Below are 24,804 nucleotides of genomic sequence, written 5' to 3'. Positions count from 1 at the left end.
TCTGTGTATTTTAACCGTTAGATATTAATTTTTATATTTTTAAATAAAGATTTAATAGTTAAAATAAAAAGAGTATAGAGTCCTTTCCGAAAAAGTCCCATGAAGGAATTTATCGCAAACCCAAATGATGAAACACCTAAACTTCACATGTAAGATGAGCAATTTTCTGACGTACTAATAATCATGTGATAATATTATTCAACTCAAATCATAAACATGAAATTTTCTTTTAATATTTCATGGAAATATAACATATCGGTTTTTATCATCTTACTCTTTATGTGAAAGGAATACCATAGCTTTCACTGATACTTTAAAGTTTTATAGGAAGATGTATAACATTAGGAGAATCTTCGAGCTAAACTGGCGGAAAATAACATTAATAAATATACTTAACTTGTAAGTTAAGTTGCGTATTGATTTGATGGTTAGAACATCAACTTATTGCTTTTCAAATTTAAATCGTCCATTCTATTAATGTAACTTACAATGGTAATACCGTTTGTAATAGAAAAAGAGTAGCAAAACTAAACTTCACAAGATGAGAAAAAAGACCCAAAGAAGAAATAGAATTGGGGACAACATACCAAGAGATTTTTTAATGTAATCGGTACACGAAATGATACATTACGTGTCACTATATAAATAATGAGATGTGTGTGTTAAAAAGTTAATAATTTAAAAATAAAATTTCTCACAACTGATATAAAAACACAAATTTCTCTAGCATATCCATCGCCACGAAGTTTGGATGAGGGCTCAAGACCACGTGTCAAAAAACCCACATGCCAGTCCAAAATCCGGCAAGTGCTGGCCCTCACTGGCTCACAGCCACACCACCACCCGTAGATACCAAGAAAACCCGAGAGAATCCAAAAACCAGGCCCCACCTCCCCAAAAAAAATTAAAACCCTACCTCTGCTGCACAAAAACTTAAAAACTTTAGTTTTAACAGTATAACAGGATAAAATAAATAATATTACGATTGATTTTTTGGTATAAAAATATAATCTTTTGATAAATTAAATCGTACTAAATTTTTTCGTTAAAGTTGTATAAATTCTAGCCCTAGGGTTCAAAAATTCTGAAGACACCCAACTTATCGTTTTTATAAATTCCCCATGTGTGGACTGAGCTCCTCGTAATTCACGACAACAATTTGCGGGGCTTCGCTTTTGGCTGCGTGTGATATCTTCCATGTCAGTGTCGCATTGTGAGAGTGGGAACACAGGGTTGCATGCGGGTGGTTGCGCGTCTGCAAGGTCGTACTCGCTTCTGGGCTCGGCGACGGAGCCATGGCGGTTAAGAAGGCGTGCGAGTCGTTCTCAAAGAGCTTGATCGACGAGGTGCAGAGATGGGGCTGTATGAAGCAGACGGGGGTGAGCCTCAGGTACATGATGGAGTTCGGGTCCCGGCCCACGCAGCGGAATTTCATAATCTCGGCGCAGTTTCTGCACAAGGAGCTCCCCATTCGGATTGCCAGGCGGGCGACCGAGCTCGAGAGCCTCCCTTACGGCTTGTCTGAGAAACCTGCCGTTTTGAAGGTGCTTTCTTTTTATTTGTTTTTGTTAAATTATGCATTTTTTTTGTTCTTGGAATCGAATTGTGAGAAATGGGATTTGGGTTTTAGTTAGTTTGTGGAACAGAATAAAGGTTTAAAATCTGTATTTAATTGTTATATTATTATTTATTTGATTGTACCATAAAAGGACTGAAAAGTTGGGCTACATATCCACTTTAAGTTAAATTTTAATTTCAATTTTATTTTTAATTTTCAGAATGTGGTTCTGGTAACTGGGTTTAAAGTTTTAGTTCATTGCATATAGAATGTGAAGGATGGATCTTTCTGCAAATTGCTATGTGGGTTTTTGTGGAATATTCATTGACTAGTTTGTTTATGAATATGTGGAGTTTTGTTCTCTGACTATGTAAGTTCAATTTTTTTCCATCGACAATGTGAAAAACTTTGCTAGTAGGTCTTATGTGATTTTCGAGTAGTCTGCAAAATCAATTTTCAGAGTGACTGCGAGCGAATTGCTTGCGGTTGATTGTTCTTGTTGCAGCCTGCTATGATATTAGTTCATCTGAGCCCTTGTTTTTTAGCCTTTTAAATTTTGGACCGTGAACTATGCCGGAACTATATTTTAAATGCAATTGTTTAAGAATCAGATATTACAAGGATGAAATTTTGCTTTATTTTATTTTCAGGTACGGGACTGGTATTTGGATTCCTTCCGTGATCTTAGAACCTTTCCTGATATCAAGGATGCTAAAGATGAGAAGGATTTTACCCAAATGATTAAGGCGATTAAGGTGAGACACAACAATGTTGTCCCGATGATGGCTTTGGGTGTTCAGCAGTTGAAGAAAGAGAAGATTCTACATGACGATCTTGATGAGATTCACCAATTTTTGGATCGCTTCTACATGTCAAGAATTGGGATTCGCATGCTCATTGGTCAGATTGCCTTCTTACTGTGATTTTTTTAGCTGGCTGGCTTTGCAAGTTATATCACTTTTCTTTCAGCGGGTTCTAACATCTCTAAAACTCAGGCCAGCATGTTGAGTTGCACAATCCCAATCCCCCTCCTCATTGCGTGGGTTATATCGATACAAAGATGTCGCCCATGGAGGTAGCACAAAATGCCACTGAGGATGCCCGCTCAATCTGCCTACGTGAGTATGGCAGTGCACCTAATGTTACTATCTATGGGGATCCCAATTTTACATTCCCGTAAGTATATTTTGTTCTCACTCAATTGGGTCTGCTTCTAATTGAATCGGTTCTACATTGCCACAAGTATATTGTTCTTTATACTATCCTGAAATCTATGCGACTCTTTACTTTGAATCCAGAAGCGGTGGCTAGTGATATATTATCATCAGACAAATAAGGTTCTGTTTGTTTTTGTAACAGGTATGTTCCAACACACTTGCATACTATGGTCTTTGAGTTGGTTAAGAACTCCTTACGTGCCGTCCAAGAGCGTTTCATGGACTCGGATAAAGTTGCACCTCCTGTTAGAATAATAGTGGCTGATGGAATTGAGGATGTCACTATCAAGGTATTATTTTGTTTGATTCAGAGAATTTCATATGTTTATGAAACCAATTTTTGTGAGATGCTTATCAATGAAGTGCTTATCAAGTTGGTACGGCTGACTTAATAGGTCTCGGATGAGGGGGGTGGCATACCAAGAAGTGGTCTCCCCAAGATTTTTACATATCTTTACAGCACTGCAAATAGCCATTTGGATGAGCATTCAGATCTTTCGGACGCTGATGCAGTTACAATGGCTGGATATGGATATGGGCTTCCTATTAGCCGCTTGTATGCTATGTACTTTGGAGGGGATTTACAAATGATCTCTATGGAAGGATATGGTAAGTTGTCAAGTTCCCGTACATGTTCCATTTAGTTACACACAATTAGTGGGGCGTCGCAACCACAGTCATACTGTTTGTTGCACCTTTGTTTCTTCATATGTGTTATGAAAAGAGATATATTCTGACAATAGCCATAAGCTATTGTAATTAAACACAATACTTGTCCATGTCAATGCCTAGTCATCTGCACGTTTCACGCACCGAAAATTCTACAAGTGATCCACATTGTTGCATTCAGAATATTACACACTATTAGCAAGGCTTTACAATACAATTTGGTTGCAAGGGTTAAAGACTCTGGATGTCATTAGTTCATCATCTTATTGTTTTCACTTACCTTGTTAGAGTCACCTGTCGTCGTCTTTTTGCCTCATTTGCACCGTGCTTCATCCACATTTTCAAGCTCGTCGTGTTTAGAATACTTGTACATGATCGTGCAGGACTTTCCCTTCTGAGAGTCGAAGGGTTAGTTCTTATACACTTCAATTACACCGTATTCTATAATTTCAAATTTTAACTGAATAAACACGTGCATCTTGATCTCTCTTTAACATCACCTGTCATTTTCTTTCACTTCATCCGCCGATATCTTCTCACGCATAGCCGTCATGTCTGTACAGGGACCGACGCGTATCTGCATCTGTCTCGCTTGGGAGATTCTCAGGAGCCATTGTCATGATGTGATCTTGTGTTTCAACGTTGATGACTACGATACAGTTGAATTCTTAAATTAATTCTGGGAATGTTGCAAGTAAAAAGTGCCATATAAACACGTTTATTGTAAATGGATAAAATTGCTGTCAATTTTTTTATTTATTTTTTCTAATAAAAGTTGGCAGTGATTCTTCTGTATCTTCTATGTAGTCTTGCCTCACCAGGTCGGAAAATGATAAACACACAACCTTTTTAGCATCTCATATACCCCTATCTGATTTTGTTTATAGTTTTTGATTGATTTATTCAATCCGACATTTATAACCTCATTTCATGTAAGTAAACATGTCATGAAAAGTAACGCACCCGCCACCAAAGGAGACAAATAAAATGAAGCAAAAATAAAAAGGAAACAAGATGCCTCCTTAAGCAAATGACCATGGCCGATACTGCGTGCTGGTGGAAATCATATCCAGAGGCTACAGGCTAACACCTAAGTGAGGCAAGCAGTAACAGAAGCTTTCAAGAAACTCTCACTAAATTAAATTACGAATCATCAATAATATCTTTCTTTGATTGCCTGTATAACAGAAACCAATATCTCTCCAGCGTTTCAAAAATTTGGTCAACGACGTGAAGATATATCAGTGCCTTCTTTGCTTTGCACGCTGATACGACCCTTTCCCTTTTATCTTCCATTTTTCATTTCCACCAGGCCGGTTTTTCTCTTCTATCTCGCGAACCTTCCGCTTTCTGTAAGGTGGACCGAGGAAATAAGTAACGGCATGATAGGAATAAATGTAAGTTTTAACTTTTTTCGGATGCCAAAAGAATCATCCTTAAACATATGGTTTCAGAGTTTGGAAAACAGTAGATGTCTCTGGCTGTCTTATTACCTGTAGTTCCCAAGGTTACGATCAGAAAGCACTTCCTCTGCAAGGGACACCTTCCTTTCCTTCTTTGTCAGTCTGCTTGAGAAGAAATCTAATGGGGACTCTATCACTGTCCCTACCTGATAAGCAACCAAAAGGCAGATAACCTCGTCAAATATACTAATACATCCTATGAATGGCTTCTTGTAATGTTATTGTGGTACCATATTCTAACCTGGAAATACTTGTTCGGTTGTGCATCCCCCTTTTTGTAATGTCTCTTTGGATCCATAACATTCCTTAACTGCAATTAGAAAATTGAATCAGCCACAACGAAAGCATAAGATTACACCAAAAGATAAACGAAACAATAAAACGCAGAAGTTATAGTAATCCTTGCAAATGGATAAACCCTATATCAATAAGCCAGCAAAATGGTGCATGAGCAGGCATATATCCCACTAGGTTCAAATAAATGTCAATTGATACGCTTTAGAATGGAAATGGTCCGAACGATACAGGAATCATGGAAGCATGCAAAATTACTGAATGTTGGAAGGGGTTCCAGATTCCAAAGAATTACCATCTTGTTTAATGTTTCGACGAACATATGGTTTCCAGATGGACAAGAAAAACAACTTACCATTGAATGTGCTAGCACCTAGATGGTTCATTTCCGTTAAAACCAATTTGACAAGGACTCGGAATCATACCAAATTAAGTGTACCATCAAATGTAAACTCATGGTAACAACAACTATAACCACAAAAACTTCTACAACACAGATCACTATGAGTAAAATCCATACCGAGGCAAGAGAAAAACCGAGAAAACAAGGAATGCACATGACTACAACATTGTGCCAATGAAAGATAACAGAAACACAACATAAGTTGCCATACCTTGAGCAATTGGAGATCTTTCTGCAACTCCGGGGTCATGGTTGGTGCAGGCATGTCAAACCTAAATCAGAAAACACATTACCAAACACCGAAAACAATGTAGTTTCAATCGACGGCCAATTATATGGGGGACTCTAACAAAACCCAAGACTAAAAGGAAACACAGTGAATTGAGCTGATGACATACCAGCTTGTTCCAGCTGTGTCTTTGATCTGCTTCTTGGCCAATTTGTTCCTCTTTACCGGGTCATTCGGCGGAACGAAGAGGCCATCGACAAGCTGCGTACTGGGTTTCCAAAGCGGATTGGCTTCGGGGCGAGGTTTGGAGCCAGACCCCGATGAAAATGCCGGCAACTTTGGCTCCCATGAGAGCCCAATCGCCGCCTTGCTTTCCGCCATTCTGGAACGAAATTTATGGAATCGAAACTCGAAACAGCACCTATGGAAATTACAAGCATAAGCTGATAAGCATAAAGCAGTTTTAATTCCTTGAAAAATTTAGAGAAGAGAATAAGATAGCGTACTGGCGGTGGCTGAATCGTTGAGGGCGGCGGCTCGTTGCGTTGCTTCACCGACAACGGCTTCGGACTGAGAGAGTTTGGCTGCTTCGATAGGAGGGAGACTGCAAAAACTGGGCTTCGAGAGGAGGCGGCGTCGGAGAGAGAGTTGGAAGTCTATTTCCAACTATGCCCTTTGTGTGCAGGTACATTAAATGTGTTTTTTATTTATTTTCAAAGTGGATTGTTCATGTGTCACAGATGCATTTTTCTCGCCACAAGTAACGGTATTGCTCATCATCTTAATTTTTTAATTTATTATTAGAAGGATAAGAGTTTGAAATTATTACAATAATTTGGAGAAGTAGAGAATTTCAAATCCGAAACGCATAGGTGGAATCCACTAAGATTTTTGAAGGTGATAAGGCTTTGGAGTTATGATGAAAAAACCCGTTGGAATAAGTAACATTTCAGGAAAAAGGCTTTGAAGAGTATTTTACATGAAAGGACGCCCTGTTTTACTTCAATGGGTAACTTGCAAAACAAGTAAGCTGGAACATAATTACACAACTAAGGCCGAGCTTCCTCACCACCATTACATTTTGCGTTAGCTGAAGGTCTACATCTTGCTAATCACTCATGTCATCATGGAAAAAGTTCATATCGCCATCCGCCTCCTCCTCCTCCTCCTCGTCATCATCATCGGTGGCAACACCAGCATTGGCTGGATTGACATTTCCATCAGCCAAGGTTACCAGCTCAATGGATCCATTCCTCGTCTCTCCATTTGCCATTCCACATTTGTAATCAACAAGATCATTCTCGTATTCATCAACCTGTTCGATTTCGTTGTAAAGGACCTCCTGACAGACAAAATATAAAGAATTTGATTTCAGACAAAATGTAGTTTCCTGTTACTTAATAAACAAGCTTCCAGAGTCATTTGCACATAACTAAACCACTGTGCCGAATAACAGAATCTAAGCTTGAAATACCTCATTTTCTAGCAAGTCATTTTCCGCAGCATCTACAATCCAGTCATCTAGCAACCGATCTAACAGCACATTGTCGAGGGAGATTGAATTTTCCGGCCTTCTTCGTAATTGCTGTTCTCTAAGACGCAAATTGTAATGAACGTAGATGAGCTCGTTTAATCTTTTTTGGGCTAAACGATTACTTCTTAGACTGTACAATTGATCGTATATACTCCAGTTATGCTCACACCCAAAAGAAGAGCATGTCTGACTCAATATACGCACAGCTATACGCTGCAGCTCCAAGCAACTTATCCCATGTTGCTGCCACCATGCGGCTAATAGGAAACAAGAGTAGGAGAAATGTATCAGCAAGTGGCATAATGCCCAGAGATTCAACACATGGGAATGCATATACCAGAACTCTAAAACGTGTAGCATGACAGTCTAATGCTATACCTGGATCAAGCTCTGTTCTTGTACTGATTGCCAATTCGGTTCCAAAATCAGCTTTAGCAGAATTGTAATCAGAAATCTGAGGTGTTGGGATACAGAATGGGAGAATACAATAAGACGTCGTCTCAAGATATAAAACCATTCAGCATCCAAATAATTCATTCCAGTAAGAAAAAACTATTACCTGCATAGATGCAGAAATCCTATTTGAATGGTCTGGCTCCAGCCGAACAATGCATTCGTTAAGTCCACGCATCACCTCAGTATGCTACACAAATTACCATCTGGATTAGGAAAGAACTTAACATCATGAATAAAAAACACAAACAGTCATTGTTTCTCTTACTGCCATAAAATCAGGTCGATATCTGTATGATGGATTTAAGTAGTAAGCAGCTACATATACGGGGTGGTAGAACAGCGAGTTCCAATGACTTTCTATAACGCTCCAAAATGGTTCATATTTATGGACTTTATTACCATGAATGGCTTTTATTGCAATCTTAGCCCTGCACATGTCATTGTATATAGATGACATTGACAAGCAGTCACCACTCTCAACCTTTTGAAGAATTTGCATTATCGGGTTCACTGAATTCCTAACAAACTGTAACTTCTTCCAAAATGCAGCATTTAAGACGATATTTTCCACCTGTTTTCCCTCAAATGATTTGGAGCACTGTGATGAAATCCATTTGTTTGATTGAAACATTCTTTTAAGACCAGTCTTATGGTCCAACAAGCTTTGTAAGGTAGCAAAGCTAGAAGCAAACCGGGTAATAGATGGTCTCAAAAGTTCCTTCCCCTGCGTAAAATCACTCTTCATAAAATTTAACAACCAAACATGGTTGTAAATGAGCTTCGTAACTTTTTGGCCTGTCTCCATGCACTCTGCTACACATCTTATCCTCAAAAAATCTTCAAGCATTTGATCGATACAACTGGTGGCACATGGGGTCCAGAATAAATTCTTTCTCTTCTCCTCAAGCATCTTTCCAGCAGCTTTATAACTAGGAGTATTTGGAGTGATTACCTGGGGATTAGACGCAAAACAAAGTCAGTAGCTAGCAGATCACAGTTTGAGATGAGCAACTACATGAGAAACAAATAAAATCAAATACCTGAATTACATTTTCCTCCCCCATCTCTTCAACGACTTTGTCCAGCAACATAAACAAATTCAAAGCATCTTCAACTATTTCGGTGGCATCAACTGAAGAAACAAAGTACACACCATTTGGACTGGAAGCCAAAAAGTTTATCAATATTCTACCCTCAGCGTCTCTCCAACTGTCAGCCATGATAGAACAGCCAGTGGTTGCCCAAGATGCCTTATACTCAGCCAGGTAGTTTCTAATGGTTGCAATTTCCTCTTGTAGAAATCGACCAGATATTAATTGACTTGGAGGTGCTACCAAACCCTGCCCATATTGGCCAACCAATTCCAGCATCTTATGAAAGTATAAGGAGTCTGCTGCTTGTTGAGGAACTCCTGCATGGTAAAAGAATTTGCAAATTCCAGAAATAACTTCCTTGTGGGAAATTTTATTTGACATTGTTCTGACCCTTCCTTGCTTGTAAGATTGTGGTGGCAAACTCTTAGGAGCTGTCACGAACAGGGAATCGAGCCTTGATCTTTTAAATAATGGTTCAGAACCAGTACTGGGCAGCGACAAGAATGTATTTCTCACATTTTGGCCCAATCTCCTATCACCATCGATCAATCTTTCCTGGCTCATATGTGGCAGAACAGCTTCCATTTGGTCATCGTCTTGGTCTTCATTATCTGACAGAGGATCAAAATTTGACGTGTCCTTGGAATCAGGTTGTCTCTGTCTTCTTCCAGTACGATGCCATTTCATATTCTCTTTTATTTTAACATAGACATCGTCAGGAGCATGTTTACAAGGTGCTACTTCTCCAGGAATTCTAGCTAAATGTTGTTTAAACCGATTGATACCACCACTAACTATTTTCTCGCAATAATTGCATTTCACCTTTTTCTTTTTCTCATCCTGAGCAACGCCGTGTTCCCACCCAGGGTCAACATACCCTAACGACCGAAGAGGAGTCAATTTCATAGCTAAATTCCTCTCACCCACCAATTGCTTTCCTTTGCTTCTATAGCCAACCTGCACATCTTCTTCGTCATCATTAGATTGAAAATTCAAATATGCTTGGCCAATATCATCGGAAAGCCTAGGTTTCTTATGAGAACGACTTCCTTCCATATTTGTTTTCATACTCAAGTATACATCGTCCGGAGCTTTATCACAATAAGTAACTTCTCCAGAAACTCGGGCTAAATGTTGCTTCAATCTGTATATTCCACCACTAACTATTTTTCCACAGTAATTGCATTTAACCTTTTTCTTCCTCTCATCTTGAGCAACACCATGGTCCCATCCAGGGTCAACAAGCCCAGAGGAGCGCATTGTAGCTACCAATTCAATCCATTTAAGAATTTTTTCAAGAAACTACCCTTATCTGATTCACTCACTGTATTCTCGGCACTAACACAAGTCAACATCTTTGATCATGCGATGTTGTATGGTCCAATGACACTCGTAAAAGAGGATGTTGGTGTTTACCACAGTGAGAGTCAAGCAAAAGTAAATAGGAATCTGTAGCAGATGTATGAAAAATAAAGTTATATACTCTTTGATTAGCTTAAGGGCAACATATAGGTCAATACGAAAGCATAGCGAGCACAAACGAGAAATACATGAGATTGAGTATGAAGATAGTAAAGACGGATAACATCAAAACATAGCTGTCACGACTCTGAAACGTGCTTGCTACATCAGTACAACATCAGAAATAAACTTGTTACAAACACATAACAGGTGGTTTTAAAATGTTATTTAACTGTTCAAATGAAAACGTCCACAGAAATAAGTTCCAAAAAAAAGCTTCTGAAGCAACAAATCCAACACTTCCATGTAAATTTGTTTTTTATAGCATTTGAAGCAGCAGAACAATACTTGGAACAACCAAAAAGCTCAACAACTGTAGCAATTTATCATGGTTCAGAAAGCAAAACATTGTACATGGGTAGCAAGCTGAGATCAAACCAGAATCATCATAAAACAAAAACCACATAAAAAGTTACCAACTTTGTTACAAATTTACAATAAATCAGCACCTATAAATACCGCTTAAATTTGCTAACACCAAATGTTCAAGGTTTCAATTTCTAACAGATTAATATGAAAAGGGGATAACCTGATTCCATAAACCAGGAAAATATAATACGCATTTCTCCGAAATGTAAAATCTTGCTCAAATTTTGCGTACCTGAGTCAGAAATTTCGACAAATCTGAAAGCTTTTGGATTTGGGTGAGAGAAATCTGGATTTGGGGATGATTGATACGTAAGCAAGAGGGGAAAGTTGAGGGAAGGCTAGGGTTTTTGAGGGCCGGATTGGTGGGAAAAATTAAAAATTGGGGGGAAGGAGGAAGAACGATCCGGGATCGTTCGGAATCGTGAGTCGCGAGTGGAATAGGTTCGACTCGATTGCTCGACCCGCCGATTTTTAGGGTTTCTGTTCTTTATGGTAAACATATTAATTCTGTATTTTATGTTTCACTATTTAATACAAATAATTGATTTGAGAAAAAAAATAAAAAAAATAAAAAATTGATAGCTTTTATTTTCTTTTAAAATTTTAAAAAGTTCAATAAGTGAGTGTTGAGTTTGACTCAGTGAGTGCATAATTATTCGTTCAATCGTGGCTAAAGGTCTTTTGCGGCAGTTAGAAGTGCAGTTAATTGTCCTTTTGCTTAATCAGGTTTTACAATGACACGTTGTGTGCTTTTACATTCAAATCCAATTTTTACTGTCATTGCAAACAAAATTTGATTAACCTAATGAGACAATTAAGTGGGAAATTTGTTTGATTTTATGATATGTTTGGAGTAGAGGATTCATGAATATTTTTGGGTTACTGCAAGGGCGGTAGAGAGATTGAGGAAGGAAGTTAAGATTAAGAAATTTGAATGAAATGAGAAATAAACCAAAAATGGTTGTTGGTATCGGAAAGTAAAAGAGATTTCCAATTATGCGCCACCCTACCTTACCGAGCTGTTAAATGGACAAATTGCCATAAAGTTGAAAACATATACAATAAAATAAAGGAAAACTAATGAAAAGAGCTTGAAAACTTTGAGTTTTAAGGACAAAATGAAGAGTAAAGTGAATAGTATCAGGATTGACTTTTTAGTGTAAAAATATGTTTTTTCGTTAAAATGAACAGTACCGAGAGCTTTTCGTTAAAGTTCTTTAAAATAAAATCTGCAATTTTTACCGGGGTATGTGTATATCAGTCCCCTTATGTTGAGAGATTCCTATAAGTTTATTTAAGAGATCTTTTGTTGGACCCATTATACACCGTATTTCAACGATTCAACCGTTCATCTATTAGGTATTCTCTTAAAAATTATATCTACAAAAAATCACTAAAGTTCGAAACCATTTGACTGTTGGATTAAATAGTAGTCATAATAGTTTAAAAAAAAAAAAAAACCATATTCGTCTATGTTCTTCATCACAATTGGATGTCCTTAATAGTTATGGATTTGTTTAATTTCTTGCTGATCTATAAATAATGTTCTAGAATATAAACGGTTTCGATCGTTGAAAAATGTTACGAAATATGCATCACACCGTCACCACTGTGTATATATATGTATATTCTATCAGTCTATTAGATGAACAGTATGTAGGTTGTGATATAATCTTTCCTCAAGTAAGTTGTGATGTATTTTCTTGAGAACCAGATAGCATTCCCACTTACCAGTAATCTTTACAAGAACACTCTCCCCCTTTAAAATGGTGGAAGCGATTTCTATCCCTTACGATTATTTCACGGTCGAAAACCTTTGAGATCAGCTTGCTTGCCTGGTGGCAGTCTTTGCAGACTCGTAAATTCTTCGATATACGAAGAGTTTCCCTGGGTTTTGTCTTCAACAGGCCATATGCAATTGCAAGTTTCTCACTGTGGTAGTATAAAGGGTTCTCCTTTTCCTCCTCGTCGAGGTCATGCAACACTCCCTCTGTGTCCGGAACATATCCTGCAGATCTTATACATTTCAACATTTCATCCACTTTCGAGTATATCTCTTTTGTCTGAGGATGAGACCCTCCGCCGGCAATGAATTCACTGACAGCGCCTTCCAATTCAATCATGGAAAATCCAGGAACCTTCTTCACTCCTCTGTCATTCATCAACCTCCTCACATTGGCAACATCGTCCCATCTGCCCGCATTTGCGTATAGATTGGCTAACAACACATAGCGCCCGCTATTTTCTGGTTCCAGTTCGATTACCCTCCTCCCTATTTCATCTCCCAGTTCAACATTTCCATGGATCTTACAAGCTCCGAGGAGAGCACCCAAGACACCTACATCGGGGCTCATAGGCATCTCGTTTATTAGCTTTCTTGCTTCCTCCAGCCTCCCGGCTCGTCCAAGAAGATCAACCATGCAGCCAAAATGCTCTGTTCGGGGCTCAATACCGTGGACTTCAACCATGCAGCGGAAGTACTGCTGCCCCTTTTCTACTAACCCTGAGTGAGCACATGCACTCAGAACATTAACAAAAGTAATGTTGTCGGGAGCTACCATGTCCCTTTGCATCTGCTCGAAAAGCTCAACGGCTGCCTCTCCTTTCCCGTGCATTGCTAGCCCGCCAATCATGCAATTCCATGAAGAAATCCCTTTACGGGGCAAACCATTGAAAACTTCAAAAGCCTTCTCCAGGCAGCCACATTTGCAATACATGTCAATGATCGTTGTTGCAAGTTTCGAGTCCAACTCAATCCCACTTTTCTCAATATATCCATGTATCCACTTCCCTTGTTCTAGAGCACCTAAACCAGTACAAGCTGATAACATACTAGCCGCCATGAACTTATCCAATTCTACGTTTTCCACACGCATTCTTTGAAACAAAGCAAACGCCTCATGAAAACGATCACTTTGGACATAAGAGGAAATCATTGCATTCCAAGATACAGAATTCTTCTCGGGCATCAACTCGAACATTTCAAAAGCCTCATCGACAAAGCCCCACTGGGAGTACCCAGCAATCAAAGTCGTCCAAGACACAACATCCACCCGGGGCATCTTGTCAAACACCCTTCTAGCTTCGTCCAAAGACTGAAACTTCACATACATGTGAATCAAATTGTTCTGACAAAACCCATCATCTCCAAACCCGAGTTTAACGACATGGGCATGGACTTGTTTCCCTTCTCCAACAGCACCATCAGCGCAACAAGCTCGTACAACAGACGGAAACGTGAACCTATTTGGAGTCACAAAGTCCTGCAACATCTGCGAGTACAAAACAATGCAATCTCTCGGCAATTGGTACTGCAAGTAACCTCTCATTACGGTGTTGTAAATGAATGCGTCCGGTTGAGGCATTGCGTCGAACACCTGGAGGGCATAACCCAAATCGCCATTTTTGGAGAGGGCGCAGAACTTGATGACCCGGCCCATAGCGTCGTTGTCGGCGGCGAGGCCGAGCCTGATGACTTGGGAGTGCAACTGCTTGAGCTCCGCCATGGTAGAGCATGATTCCAGGCCGCGTAACGGTGAAATGTGGGTCCTGGGCGAGCTTAGGGAGGCTGGGGTGGGACCGGTGGGTTGAAGGACTAGCAGCGAAGTCATTTGTATGTGGTGTGTGTGAGTTCTATCTCGTCGGCACCTTCTACTTTCTGTGTGTGCATCAGCGATTCAGAGATAAGATATTGTGGGGCCCAGAAATGTTTTTTCTTTTTCTACATAAAATTAGTCACAAGTACGACCAACAATTAATAATTTAACTAGGATCTTCTCCGGATCCATTTTGTAGGGATTTGAAGGATTTCTACATTCTAGTCGTTCAACATATATTGTGCGGTCAGCTTTTATCAAATACTATTTGTGTTTACTTTTAAATAAAAAAATCAAATTATTTCTGACCTCACGATATACAATGATGATTAAAATGTGAGAATTATTAAGATTCCCACAATTTGAATCCGGATAGAGTCCAATTCCATTAGTTTTATCATTTGTTAAAAAGAATTAGCTACAGGTAGACATAGTACGCATGAGCATTGTTTTCTATTTATAGGATGGTAATTTCTAGAAAAAGAATTCGAATTTATTATAAAACGACATATATTTTTTTTTGACTAACCTAAATCACACTTATATAAAACGGTTAATTATATTAGCATGCCAAGAACTTTTTATTTTTATTTTTATGAGTATAACGATATATTTTACATTAAGGAGATGGAGAAGTTTAGTTAAGCCACACAATGACAACTTATTTAGTAATTGTTAATTTTGGAACTATTTGAAAAACTTCGAAGACAAGAAAAAGGGCAAAAATGTTTGGTAGGATTAAATAATCATCACAACGAGTGTAGACTACATGTGATCAGGTGAGATCAAAATATATTCAACTTCTAAAAGCCTCACATACGTAGATTTTGACTTGAAGGTCAACTAATACTGGATATATATCTACCTCTAAATATATGGTGCATGCTATATTAAAGGGGGAGTAAGATAGTGATCTCATTTTTGTATTTTTTGACATCTCATGAAGATTGACGTCCTCCAACAAAGCAGGAACTCCTTCCGGACCAACTAATTTAACTGCCTCTTAACCACCATCCCATATCATGGGAATTCTAGTCCTAAGGCCTTAAAAGTCACCCCCTAAATTTGGGCACTCCACAATGCATGCACATATAAGAACTCCATCTCCATGCTTTCAAAGCTTCATCTTCTCTATCCCCATCACCCAAATTTTGATCTTTTCTCGTCGAAAATCGCGTGTCAGAAACCTAATCTATGGAGAAGAGAGGAAAGCTGGTGGTAGGAGGAGTTTCCATCATCCTTATCGTCGGCGTGGTGATCGGCCTTGTAGCTGTAGTTTGCACAAAAAAGAGTAACAAGGACCAACTTTCCACAAGTTCTAAGGCCGTTGCTGCTATTTGTGATCCTACGGATTACAAAGAGGCATGCATCGACAGCCTTGGATCCGTCGCGAAAAATGATAGCGCCACGCCCAAAGACCTCATCCAGGCCGCCATTGATTCCACAATTAAAACCGTAAAGTCTGCGATAGAGAACTCTAACAGCATTGCCAAATCCTTTAAAGCGATCAACTCGACGGGTAAAATGGCGATGGACGATTGCAAGGACTTGTTGGAATCGGCAATTGCCGATCTCCAAGCCTCTTTTTCGTTCGTTGGGGATAGCAACATGCACACAATGCACGACAGAGAGGAAGAGCTGCGGAATTGGTTCAGCGCGGTGATATCGTTCCAACAATCGTGCCTTGACGGCATTCCTCAGGAGGAGCTCCAAAAGCTCATGAAAGATAGCCTTCTCAACGCCACACAGCTAACCAGCAATGCCTTGGCAATTGCCACATCAATTGCACAAATCTTAGAGAACTTCAACATCACATTGAACAAAGACTTAAGGCCAACGAGCAGCTCGCGGATCCTTGAGCAAGAAAACGATGGGCATGGCCAGTATCCTAGTTGGTTTCCGGCCGCGGACAGGCGGCTGTTGGCAAAACAAGACAATGGAGGGGTTAAACCTAATGCCGTAGTGGCGAAGGACGGGAGTGGACAGTTTAAGACCATTGGTGCTGCCCTTGCTGCATATCCAAAGGGGCTTCAAGGAAGATATATCATATATGTGAAGGCTGGGGTTTACAATGAGTATGTTACTGTCACCAAAAATCAGGTCAATGTGTTCATGTATGGAGACGGACCCCGGAAGACCATGGTCACCGGAAGTAAAAGCTTTGCCGATGGCATCACCACTCAGAACACCGCCACATTCGGTGAGTCATCTGTTAGATATTATCGCTACTACTAGGGTTACCAAATGTGTTCACTAAATGCGACATATGTACTTACAATATAGAAAGGCTTGTAATAATTTTTTTAATGTAATCACAGCTGCAATTGGAAACGGATTTCTAGCAAAGGGGATGGGGTTTCAGAACACGGCAGGCGCCCAGAAGCATCAGGCTGTGGCACTGCGAGTCCAGTCGGAGATGTCAGCCTTCTTCAACTGCAGAATGGACGCCTACCAAGACACGTTGTACGCGCAAACACATCGCCAATTCTATCGAAACTGTGTCATTTCTGGCACAGTTGACTTCATCTTTGGTGACTCGCCAACGCTGATCCAAAATTCTTTGATCATAGTGAGGAAGCCTATGGACAACCAAAAGAACACAGTGACGGCTCAGGGAAGAGAGGACAGGAGGGAAAACACCGCCATTGTCATCCAGAACTGCAGAATAGTCCCTGAGGAGGTTCTGTTCCCATTAAGGTTCAAGATTCCGTCATACTTAGGCAGGCCATGGAAGACGTATGCAAGGACGGTGATCATGGAGTCGGAGCTCGGAGACTTCATACAACCAGCAGGGTGGCTACCCTGGAGTGGCAACTTTGCACTCGATACTCTATATTACGCAGAGTATGGGAATCGGGGTCCGGGGGCTGCGACCAACCAAAGGGTGAGATGGAAGGGATATCATGTGATTAACAGAAATGACGCTGTCCAGTTCACCGCCGGTCCATTTCTATTGGCGGATCGGTGGTTGAAAACCACCGGCATACCGTACTTTGCCGGTTTGAAAACCTAGCTCTTTCACGAGATCTCACTTCAAACTAACACCTGTTTGATTTAAATTGATGGAAGGATGGCGCTGTTGATTGTCACCCCACCTAGTGATAACAGGTAGGAGAAAAGAAGCCCTTTTGTCTCTGCATTTTTTTTCTTCACATTTTACTGTATGTATTTGAACAGTTTTTTTTATTAACTTTTTGTATAGAATGTAATCTCACAGTAAAATCCTCTCTTACAGTTTTCTTCCGCACTCTTAAGAAATTTTATGATCCTTTTCAACTGCTATAGGCAGAGTACATTGTGTTTTTTGAGTACAACGCTATAGTTTACACTAAGGAGATGAGGGAGTTCGACAAAGTCACACAATTGGCAACATAAGTTGGTATCGAATTCACCATTCACGAGATTCGAACCCAAGCCTCTCACTTACAAGTAAAGACAATTACCACCAGACCGTAGTACTAAGTGGCATGCAGAGTACATTGTGTTTGTTTTCCCTTCTTTTTGTCTTTTGGTGAAAACAATGCCAAAAGGGAAGAGAAATTTTAACTCTTAAGTCTTAACTTGGGAAGCGAAAAAGATTTACCTACACAACCGATACGTCACCGTGGCATCTAAGATAAATACAAGTATTCGTTGATCCCTAGAATCCCCAAGGAGGGGATCCGACGAGGATCCAAATCCTATCATGTCTTGAAAAAGACTTACCTACACCACTAGTAGTCTAGTAGGTCACCGTGGCATCTAGGACAAAAGGACAATTACAGCGATGTCATGTGATCTTCGAACATGAGTTGCTTTTATGTTGAGTCAAAGTGGGATGTTCAAGAAACGAAAAATGATTGCCCTATTTTGTATGTCATCAAACCCATCGGACGGGTGGTTTCACCAAAATTAAAAGCCGGTCGCATTCATGGGCATCTTTTCTCGTTTCTTTTTCTTCTCAAAACATTGGCACGAAGAAATGCCTTTCCTTTCCCCGATCGAAAATCTATGTTAGTAAACTTGACATCTCAACAAAAAAACCATCTTCTTTTTTGATTTCTTTTACCGTTGTTTTGGTGGTGCCGGGAAGGCCGAATACACGAAACAGAAAAGTGATCGGAAGATGAGAACGGTGTTCCGAGGGGCAGATGACAGAGGAACATACAATACGATGGAAACCGGGGAAGAAAATAGTTCATAGCACAACAAATACGAGAGAAGGTTAAATAAACTTGAATTTCGAACAATCAGACGTGTAAAAACGACCATTAGGTCAAGTCATAGAGGAATGGCACTGAATTACAAGGTAGGTTTGAGCTTTTACAAGACAAATGGGTTTTGCAACCTTGAAGTTGGCACCAACAAAATGAACAAGAAAAAAGAAAAGAGTTTTTCGATATCAAAACGAGTCTGAAGAATCAATTCAAACCATAGCAGAATTACTTTGAAAACAAGCCGACGTCGTAAAACAACCTGATGTCTTTCAGGAAATCACACACCATGTCAAATGACACTCATAACAAAACATTAGAAAGAAAACGGCAAAACCGGCAAAGATGTAAGGAACGAGAAAAGGACACATTGGTAGCCAGTGAATTGATGAAACACCGGCTCTCAAGTCCTAAGAAACATGTCAACTTTCTAGTATCTCCTTAAAAAGCGTTGAAAATCCGGACACAATACATTAGCACACAGCAAGCAAGGTCATCACACAAACTGGATTGGATAAAGCTTAATGAACCACAAAATTTCGCTTTTGAAATTGGAAAAATGCAGTTTCTGAGCATGAAAAGGAAGAACAATGTAGATACAGAGAGGCACAGAGAATCGTCACCACATCGAAATTCAGCTACACAAAACTGTATGGAAAAGTAAATACGAGTACACAACAACAATCTGATCTACGAGATCTCCCTAAAAGTTTCCAGGCTGCTGCACATAAATTACGAAAAAGAACCAACTGCAACTAACAGAGAGACTCACAGGTTGAGAGAGGCTGTGTAGCAGCTCAAGCGGAAGCCGAAGAGCTGAAAGGAAACCCATGAACTCATCAAGCTCAAAATCCTTCCCTTGATTTGAGATCATTCTTCCATGGCGTCAACATTACTGATTTTTAATCGATCACCAACCAACCCATTACTTCCCTCAGCCTTAACAATCTTGGGCGCCGCTGGAATTCCACCAGAACTCTCCAATTTCGGCTTCCCGTTGAGGCTCTCAGGCCCCGAAACATCTCCAGCTTTCGAATCCTGCTGCTTCTGCTTGTTAACAAGAGAACTGAGTTTCTCCAATGCCTCCCTCGCCTTCTTCTTCGCCAACACGGCCTCCCTGACGCGGCGCTCGGAGTCGGTCCTGGCCAAGATGGCGGCTTTCGCCATTGAAGCCGCCGCAATTTTGGCGGCGGCGACGAGGGCCTTGGCGTTGGCCTTGTCGATGACGAATGCCGTTTTGGCGTCGTTGGCGTCGTTTTGGGGGCGATTGAGGGTGAAGAAGGGGTAGCCCTGTGGGCAGGTACGGCACTCGAAGCCATGGAAGGAGGAATTAGCGACGAGGACGCAGGCGGAGTGAGAAACGGAAGGGCACTTGACGCACATGACACGGTCACGTGCCGGAAGCGGTTGGTCGAAGAAGTCGAGACAGAGAGGGCAGTAGAGGTCTCGGTAGTTTTGGAGGACGCAGTTGGTGCAGAGCCTCTGAAACGCCCCTTTGTGACGGATGTAGTGGAGGAACCACCGTTCGGAGAAGCCGCAGACGCCGCAGAGTCGCCTCTCGAGTTCTGGTTCGTCTCGCCTCATTGCCATTGGACTCGCATTTGCGGGTGGGGGATTGGATTGGACTGGATTATTGGTTAACGGTAACCCTAGGGTTCGAGGAAGGGGGAGAGGGAAGACGGGAGGTGGATTTTAGGGTTTTTTTGGGGTGCGAATTGGTGTTTGGTGGTGAGGAGATTGTTCATAGTCGAGCGTTTGACAAGTCTACGAGCGTTCGACACTTGACGGTTTGCGTTTGAATTGAATGCAAATTTTGGCAAAACGCCAAAAGCCGAACTCCTTTCTGTTTTCCTCTCTTTCTTTTAAAGCCCATCTGCACAGCAAAATCAATTTTTCCATTTTGGACTCGATCGCAATCGCATTGATTAGAACGAATGTAATCAATTGTACACTTGAGTTTAACTAATTTTCATGCAATATAAATTAGTTTAAAGTAGAATATCGTTCAACCAACCTACCACTTTGAACAAGCAATGCATAAGTCCGACGATGTGAAAGTGCGATCGCACGAAATGCAACACTGCCGCGTTGAATAAAAACCGATCTATAGGGGAATGGAATACAAAATTTTCAAGTCGCCACATTTATTTGAAAGCATGGTTCCAACATCAAAAACATTTGTGGGTCACTACTCAATTCTGAGGTTGAAATGAACTCAATTATAGTATTACAACCTCTGCGCCTGCATATTCCTATACCAAAAATCAACTTCAAATGAAACAAATCAACGGCCTCTAATAGGTCACGATAGCAATGTAGTCGATTGGGCATAACTCAACAACCTAGTACCTTGTGCAATTTCAAGTTCAGCTACTTGTTAATCTGCCACCATGAACGGATCTACTTCTCCGAGATCAGCAACTAGTGGTTCTAACTTGGATGGATCCTCATCCTCTGAAGCAAAATAAGTTGGAAATGGTAGCGATGAAACATCAGGTTTCTTGTAGAAAGCATCTCTTATGAAAACAAAGTTTCCTTCAGCACCCGGGACCTGTGAGAATAGTCAACATCTAATTGAGTAACGTGAAACCGGAATTAACAACACAACATACAGACTCCAGAAGAGGATTAGGACCCATTACTGTATCGATTTTAAACTCTGCAGTTGCGAATGTGTATCAGCAAATTCATTAAACCAACCAATATTATCTACCCAGCTCAAAACCTTTCATTAATATCATTATACATTTCCTCCTCAACATTCTGAACAATTCGGGAACATATTAAGCTCACAAATTATTGTTGAATAAGGTTCAAAGTGCACAAACTTAAGAAAAGAAAAGTGTGAGGAGTCATACTTGGCCTTTCACCCACATCAAATTCCTTGCAGGATCAATTTTGTAGACCCATACATTTTTCACCGTTCTCTGTTTCCCACCCATGCGCCCTGGCATTTTTCTGCCTTTAAAGACCTGTTCATACAACAAATGATGTCACAGTTGCAATTTATAATTATTGGAAACCATATGCATTTTACAGATAAAGAGAAAATATAAACAGGTAAACCAATATATGTATTAGATATATAGCATGTCCACGAATAAACAAAAAGTAATGTTATTTAGACACAAAACTAACACACTTGTTGACACGTTCTCTAATATAAGGTGGGTCTTGCGTACAATGTAGGGCGCCCGTCTATTAGAAAGCGTGTCGCTTGTGTGTGCTCAAATAGAATTATGGATTAAACAAATAAGCAACAGATTATTTGACTAAATTAAGTCATCTTCATTAGAAGCAAAGAGAAAAGTTCGGTCATAGAGATCCCAAAAGAGCTTGTCAGAATAGTTTATGGAGAATTGTAAGCCATACAAACCTTTCCAGCATCATCTCTCTGACCTGTAGAACCAATACTTCGGTGTGACAGAGATGCGCCATGGGATGCTGGCATACCACTAAAACCGTGCCTTTTCATTCCACCCTGGGCACAGAAAATAAAAATGATACATAATGTTTCATAACCTCACAAAAGTGTTCCTGTTATCACCATCATAAAAAAAAAAATTTTGAGAAACACAGTTGCATAATTCGTTGATTAATTCAATTAAAAAGATTTCCATTTTTTCTTGTTCTTGAAACAGCGTACACAACCACAGGTGAAGATAAAGAAATTAGTTCACCTGGAAACCTTTCCCTCGCGTGATTCCTGTGACATCAACATATTGGCCTGGTACAAAATGGCGAACACCAATTTCCATACCAATAGGAAGAAGCGCATCATTTGATACAGGAAACTCATGCAATTTCCTCTTAAGTGGAACACCCTGAGCTCGGAAATGACCCACCTCTGGCTTTGTCAAATGTTTTGCTTTCTTCTGTCCGCAACCAATCTAACTAGCACCACAACAGAATGCCATCCTATAATTAAACCCGTGACTTTGGAATTTTTTTCAAATAATAAAATTACCATCTGTTTAGTGGCCAAGAAAAATCAAAGTGATCAATATTGGACAAACCAAACAAAACCCAGATGCAAGTATCAAAATTACCCTTTGTTCGGTTCCACTCAATCTAAATAACGAATAACAGCAGGAAAACAAATCCCAACTGATGTTCTCTTGGTGGGAAAAAATTTCGGAACTTATCAGTTTCCATTCCTCTAAACCCCTACTAACAAGACCTTTCATGCCCAGCAAAGCAATGCATATGGTTTCAAACTGTAAATCGCAACTGAAGCTACCCGATACTAAGGCCAAGCTGATCTACTTAAGGTTAAATTGCCTAGTAGTCCAGCCTCAAGACAGACTTTTGCAGATATTAAACAGCAAAACGCAACTTCTATCGGTTCAATTGTATACACCGTAACGAAATTATAAAACTTTAGAAACGCACTACCATATTCGTCTCTCAAAAATTCCAGAAAAAAAAAAATCTAAACTTCGAAAATTTCATAACCAAACAAAATCGAATCGAATCGAATTCGGGACGAACAGAGCCAAATGAAGAGAAAAAAGGTTACCTGGAGAGCAGGGAAGCCTTCCTTCTCGGGGGTCTTGACCTGAGAGACGATATTATCATCGACCCAGAGCACAGTTATCGGAACCCTAGCGCCCCATTTGTCCCAGAGCGCAGTCATCCCGCACTTGACGGCTATAAGCCCGGTCCTCTTCGAACCCGGGCTCATCGGCCCTGGCTTCGCTTCGATAACCGGTCTCCTGTCCGCGACGGCCTCCGTCGCATCCACCGTGGCCTCAGAGCTGAACCATCTGAAGAAATGGCACTGAGTCTGCGTAAACGACGTCGTAGCATTAGCGGCAGCAGTAGGAGGAGAAGAAGAAGAGGAGGGGTTGAGTGAGAGAAGGCGGAGGCGGGAAATGAGGCCTCTCGATAGCGCCGACATGGCTGCCGTGAAATCTGAAGAATGTTTAATGGGGTAATGGGTTTGATGGCATGGCGGTGTAAAACCCCGGAAGGAGGTTGCAGCGATCGCAATGGGGATTTGGAGCAGTAGGGTTTAGGACTTTAGGAAGAGAGAGAGATGATGTTTCTGCTCTATGCTCCATCACTCTGTTAAACGGTGTCGTTTAGGTCGAAATAGAAATTGGCCCCTGTGGTTGGGACGAATTTCAGTTTGGTCTCAATAGTTTCAATTGTCGCAATTAAAATTCTAGAATTTTATGATCGTCACCAATTTAAAAATAATGACTTAAGTCTTGCGTTGATCTTCTCTTTTTCACGAAATTAGGAATTGAGAAGTGTATACAGAGATCGATGGAGATTTAGCTCCACCCCCGTTTTGTGGATTTATCTTTCTAATGCATTGGCGATAAGAAATTGTTATATTGATAATTAAATATACCCTTTAAACTTTTTTGACATGTTTGACTAGAATGGAGATTGTAGGTTAAATATTGAGAAACTTAGGTCATCTGCAACCGAAGGGTTCAGAGGGTCAAATGGCCGAAAATAGCTTAAAAACCGTCTCCAACCGAGAGCTGGGCCAGATGGCTTGTGGGCCCCACGGAATCTAAAAGGGCCAGAAATTCAAAAAATCATATCGGATATAACTGACATGAATGCTTAAACAAAAATTTGAATCCAACGGCTAGTCCTATGACTATGACTAGCCGTTGTATTAAAAAAAAAATTTATAATGAATTTAAACTTTTTTTTCTTCCTATAAATACATAAGTCATTCCTACACAATTTCTAACATAATTTTCACCATTCCATACTATCTCATTTCATTCTATTTTTTTTCCTATAACTTCTATTTTACATCATTTTTTTTTTAAATTCCATTTTTTTCCTATAACTTCTATTTTACAAAATTTGTTGCATATTTTATTTTTTTACAAAATTTTACATAATTTGTTTCACTTAGTGGTTGGATTTGAATTTAAGTTGTAGTTTTTAAATAATAAATTATGTTTAGCCCTATGACCATTTGGCCCCTGGTTGGAGACGGTTTTTTTTGTAATAGGGCTAAAACGAGCCCTATGGCCCTGAATAAAGGCAAATATAGCCATGTACTGATCATTAAAATATTAATTTCTTGAAGGGCCAGATGGCTAAAACGAGCCTTCGGTTGGAGATGGCCTTACGAAGGTGATGGAAAAGCTTGGTGCCCCAGGGGATGATGCAGCTCCTTGATGCAAATAGTGATGGTTCACTTGGCTCAGATAAGTTTGATTTGTTGCAGACCATC

The 24,804-nt window shown here is 40.1% G+C and overlaps 7 protein-coding genes across 9 annotated transcripts; 2 read left to right on the top strand and 5 right to left on the bottom strand.

Annotated features, from left to right (window-relative positions):
• Positions 1 to 936: 936 nt before the first annotated feature.
• LOC103452727 (pyruvate dehydrogenase (acetyl-transferring) kinase, mitochondrial-like) lies at positions 937 to 4,299 on the top strand. 3 transcript variants are annotated; one of them, XR_011577153.1, is made up of 7 exons: positions 945 to 1,544; positions 2,209 to 2,458; positions 2,554 to 2,734; positions 2,918 to 3,065; positions 3,171 to 3,384; positions 4,008 to 4,225; positions 4,266 to 4,299. XR_011577153.1 is itself a non-coding variant. In XM_070815483.1 (7 exons), exons 1-6 carry the CDS (start codon positions 1,296 to 1,298, stop codon positions 3,840 to 3,842), a joined length of 1,152 nt encoding a protein of 383 aa, XP_070671584.1. In that variant the 5' UTR covers positions 945 to 1,295; the 3' UTR covers positions 3,843 to 3,852; positions 4,008 to 4,239. The 3 variants fall into 3 exon arrangements, 2 of the variants coding, with proteins under 2 accessions (XP_008390480.1, XP_070671584.1); XM_070815483.1 differs by lacking the exon at positions 4,266 to 4,299 and adding an exon at positions 3,733 to 3,852 and having other exon boundaries at positions 4,008 to 4,239; XM_008392258.4 differs by lacking the exon at positions 4,266 to 4,299 and having other exon boundaries at positions 937 to 1,544; positions 4,008 to 4,239.
• Positions 4,300 to 4,432: 133 nt separating this feature from the next.
• On the bottom strand, positions 4,433 to 7,165 carry LOC103452728 (rRNA-processing protein fcf2-like). The gene is made up of 6 exons (XM_008392259.4): positions 6,340 to 7,165; positions 6,003 to 6,254; positions 5,816 to 5,876; positions 5,149 to 5,217; positions 4,938 to 5,053; positions 4,433 to 4,794 (listed from the first exon to the last, which is right to left on the bottom strand). Exons 2-6 carry the CDS (start codon positions 6,212 to 6,214, stop codon positions 4,686 to 4,688), a joined length of 567 nt encoding a protein of 188 aa, XP_008390481.1. The 5' UTR covers positions 6,215 to 6,254; positions 6,340 to 7,165; the 3' UTR covers positions 4,433 to 4,685.
• LOC103452729 (uncharacterized) lies at positions 6,748 to 11,316 on the bottom strand. The gene is made up of 7 exons (XM_070815482.1): positions 11,040 to 11,316; positions 8,864 to 10,366; positions 8,089 to 8,775; positions 7,927 to 8,010; positions 7,746 to 7,821; positions 7,308 to 7,624; positions 6,748 to 7,175 (listed from the first exon to the last, which is right to left on the bottom strand). Exons 2-7 carry the CDS (start codon positions 10,175 to 10,177, stop codon positions 6,942 to 6,944), a joined length of 2,712 nt encoding a protein of 903 aa, XP_070671583.1. The 5' UTR covers positions 10,178 to 10,366; positions 11,040 to 11,316; the 3' UTR covers positions 6,748 to 6,941.
• A 1,218-nt stretch (positions 11,317 to 12,534) lies between these two features.
• LOC103452730 (pentatricopeptide repeat-containing protein At5g66520) lies at positions 12,535 to 14,313 on the bottom strand. The gene has a single exon (XM_008392261.4). It carries the CDS (start codon positions 14,311 to 14,313, stop codon positions 12,535 to 12,537), a length of 1,779 nt encoding a protein of 592 aa, XP_008390483.2.
• A 1,206-nt stretch (positions 14,314 to 15,519) lies between these two features.
• LOC103452731 (putative pectinesterase/pectinesterase inhibitor 28) lies at positions 15,520 to 17,650 on the top strand. The gene is made up of 2 exons (XM_008392262.3): positions 15,520 to 16,603; positions 16,722 to 17,650. Exons 1-2 carry the CDS (start codon positions 15,598 to 15,600, stop codon positions 17,414 to 17,416), a joined length of 1,701 nt encoding a protein of 566 aa, XP_008390484.1. The 5' UTR covers positions 15,520 to 15,597; the 3' UTR covers positions 17,417 to 17,650.
• A 1,471-nt stretch (positions 17,651 to 19,121) lies between these two features.
• On the bottom strand, positions 19,122 to 20,530 carry LOC103452732 (uncharacterized). The gene has a single exon (XM_008392263.4). It carries the CDS (start codon positions 20,184 to 20,186, stop codon positions 19,467 to 19,469), a length of 720 nt encoding a protein of 239 aa, XP_008390485.2. The 5' UTR covers positions 20,187 to 20,530; the 3' UTR covers positions 19,122 to 19,466.
• Positions 20,531 to 20,723: 193 nt separating this feature from the next.
• Positions 20,724 to 23,717, bottom strand: LOC103452733 (large ribosomal subunit protein uL3m-like). The gene is made up of 5 exons (XM_008392264.4): positions 23,116 to 23,717; positions 22,277 to 22,486; positions 21,973 to 22,077; positions 21,455 to 21,568; positions 20,724 to 21,147 (listed from the first exon to the last, which is right to left on the bottom strand). The coding sequence occupies exons 1-5, from the start codon at positions 23,494 to 23,496 to the stop codon at positions 20,974 to 20,976; spliced, it is 984 nt and encodes a 327-aa protein (XP_008390486.1). The 5' UTR covers positions 23,497 to 23,717; the 3' UTR covers positions 20,724 to 20,973.
• Positions 23,718 to 24,804: the final 1,087 nt, after the last annotated feature.

Source organism: Malus domestica, chromosome 16, assembly GCF_042453785.1.
Source record: "Malus domestica chromosome 16, GDT2T_hap1".
Taxonomy (NCBI): Eukaryota; Viridiplantae; Streptophyta; class Magnoliopsida; order Rosales; family Rosaceae; genus Malus; species Malus domestica.
The sequence above is the reverse complement of the archived record's forward strand: the minus strand, read 5'-3'. Positions and strand labels throughout refer to the sequence as shown.

Bases quoted from the DNA above. Each gene is read 5' to 3' on its own strand.
- LOC103452731 (XM_008392262.3), top strand. From the start codon at position 15,598: ATGGAGAAGAGAGGAAAGCTGGTGGTAGGAGGAGTTTCCATCATCCTT. The intron at 16,604-16,721 runs GTGAGTCATCTG...ATGTAATCACAG, and splicing joins TCAGAACACCGCCACATTCG to CTGCAATTGGAAACGGATTT.
- LOC103452727 (XM_070815483.1), top strand. From the start codon at position 1,296: ATGGCGGTTAAGAAGGCGTGCGAGTCGTTCTCAAAGAGCTTGATCGAC. The intron at 2,459-2,553 runs GTCAGATTGCCT...TCTAAAACTCAG, and splicing joins TGGGATTCGCATGCTCATTG to GCCAGCATGTTGAGTTGCAC. The intron at 3,385-3,732 runs GTAAGTTGTCAA...TTACCTTGTTAG, and splicing joins GATCTCTATGGAAGGATATG to AGTCACCTGTCGTCGTCTTT.
- LOC103452729 (XM_070815482.1), bottom strand. From the start codon at position 10,177: ATGCGCTCCTCTGGGCTTGTTGACCCTGGATGGGACCATGGTGTTGCT. The intron at 8,776-8,863 runs GTATTTGATTTT...TCTAATCCCCAG, and splicing joins GGGAGGAAAATGTAATTCAG to GTAATCACTCCAAATACTCC. The intron at 7,176-7,307 runs GTATTTCAAGCT...TTTGTCTGTCAG, and splicing joins ATGACTTGCTAGAAAATGAG to GAGGTCCTTTACAACGAAAT.
- LOC103452730 (XM_008392261.4), bottom strand. From the start codon at position 14,313: ATGGCGGAGCTCAAGCAGTTGCACTCCCAAGTCATCAGGCTCGGCCTC.
- LOC103452732 (XM_008392263.4), bottom strand. From the start codon at position 20,186: ATGGCAATGAGGCGAGACGAACCAGAACTCGAGAGGCGACTCTGCGGC.
- LOC103452728 (XM_008392259.4), bottom strand. From the start codon at position 6,214: ATGGCGGAAAGCAAGGCGGCGATTGGGCTCTCATGGGAGCCAAAGTTG. The intron at 5,877-6,002 runs GTATGTCATCAG...TTTCTGATTTAG, and splicing joins GACACAGCTGGAACAAGCTG to GTTTGACATGCCTGCACCAA. The intron at 4,795-4,937 runs GTAATAAGACAG...TCCACCTTACAG, and splicing joins CGTAACCTTGGGAACTACAG to AAAGCGGAAGGTTCGCGAGA.
- LOC103452733 (XM_008392264.4), bottom strand. From the start codon at position 23,496: ATGTCGGCGCTATCGAGAGGCCTCATTTCCCGCCTCCGCCTTCTCTCA. The intron at 22,487-23,115 runs GTAACCTTTTTT...GGTGCTAGTTAG, and splicing joins AAGGCTTCCCTGCTCTCCAG to ATTGGTTGCGGACAGAAGAA. The intron at 22,078-22,276 runs GTGAACTAATTT...TTCTGTGCCCAG, and splicing joins CGCGAGGGAAAGGTTTCCAG to GGTGGAATGAAAAGGCACGG.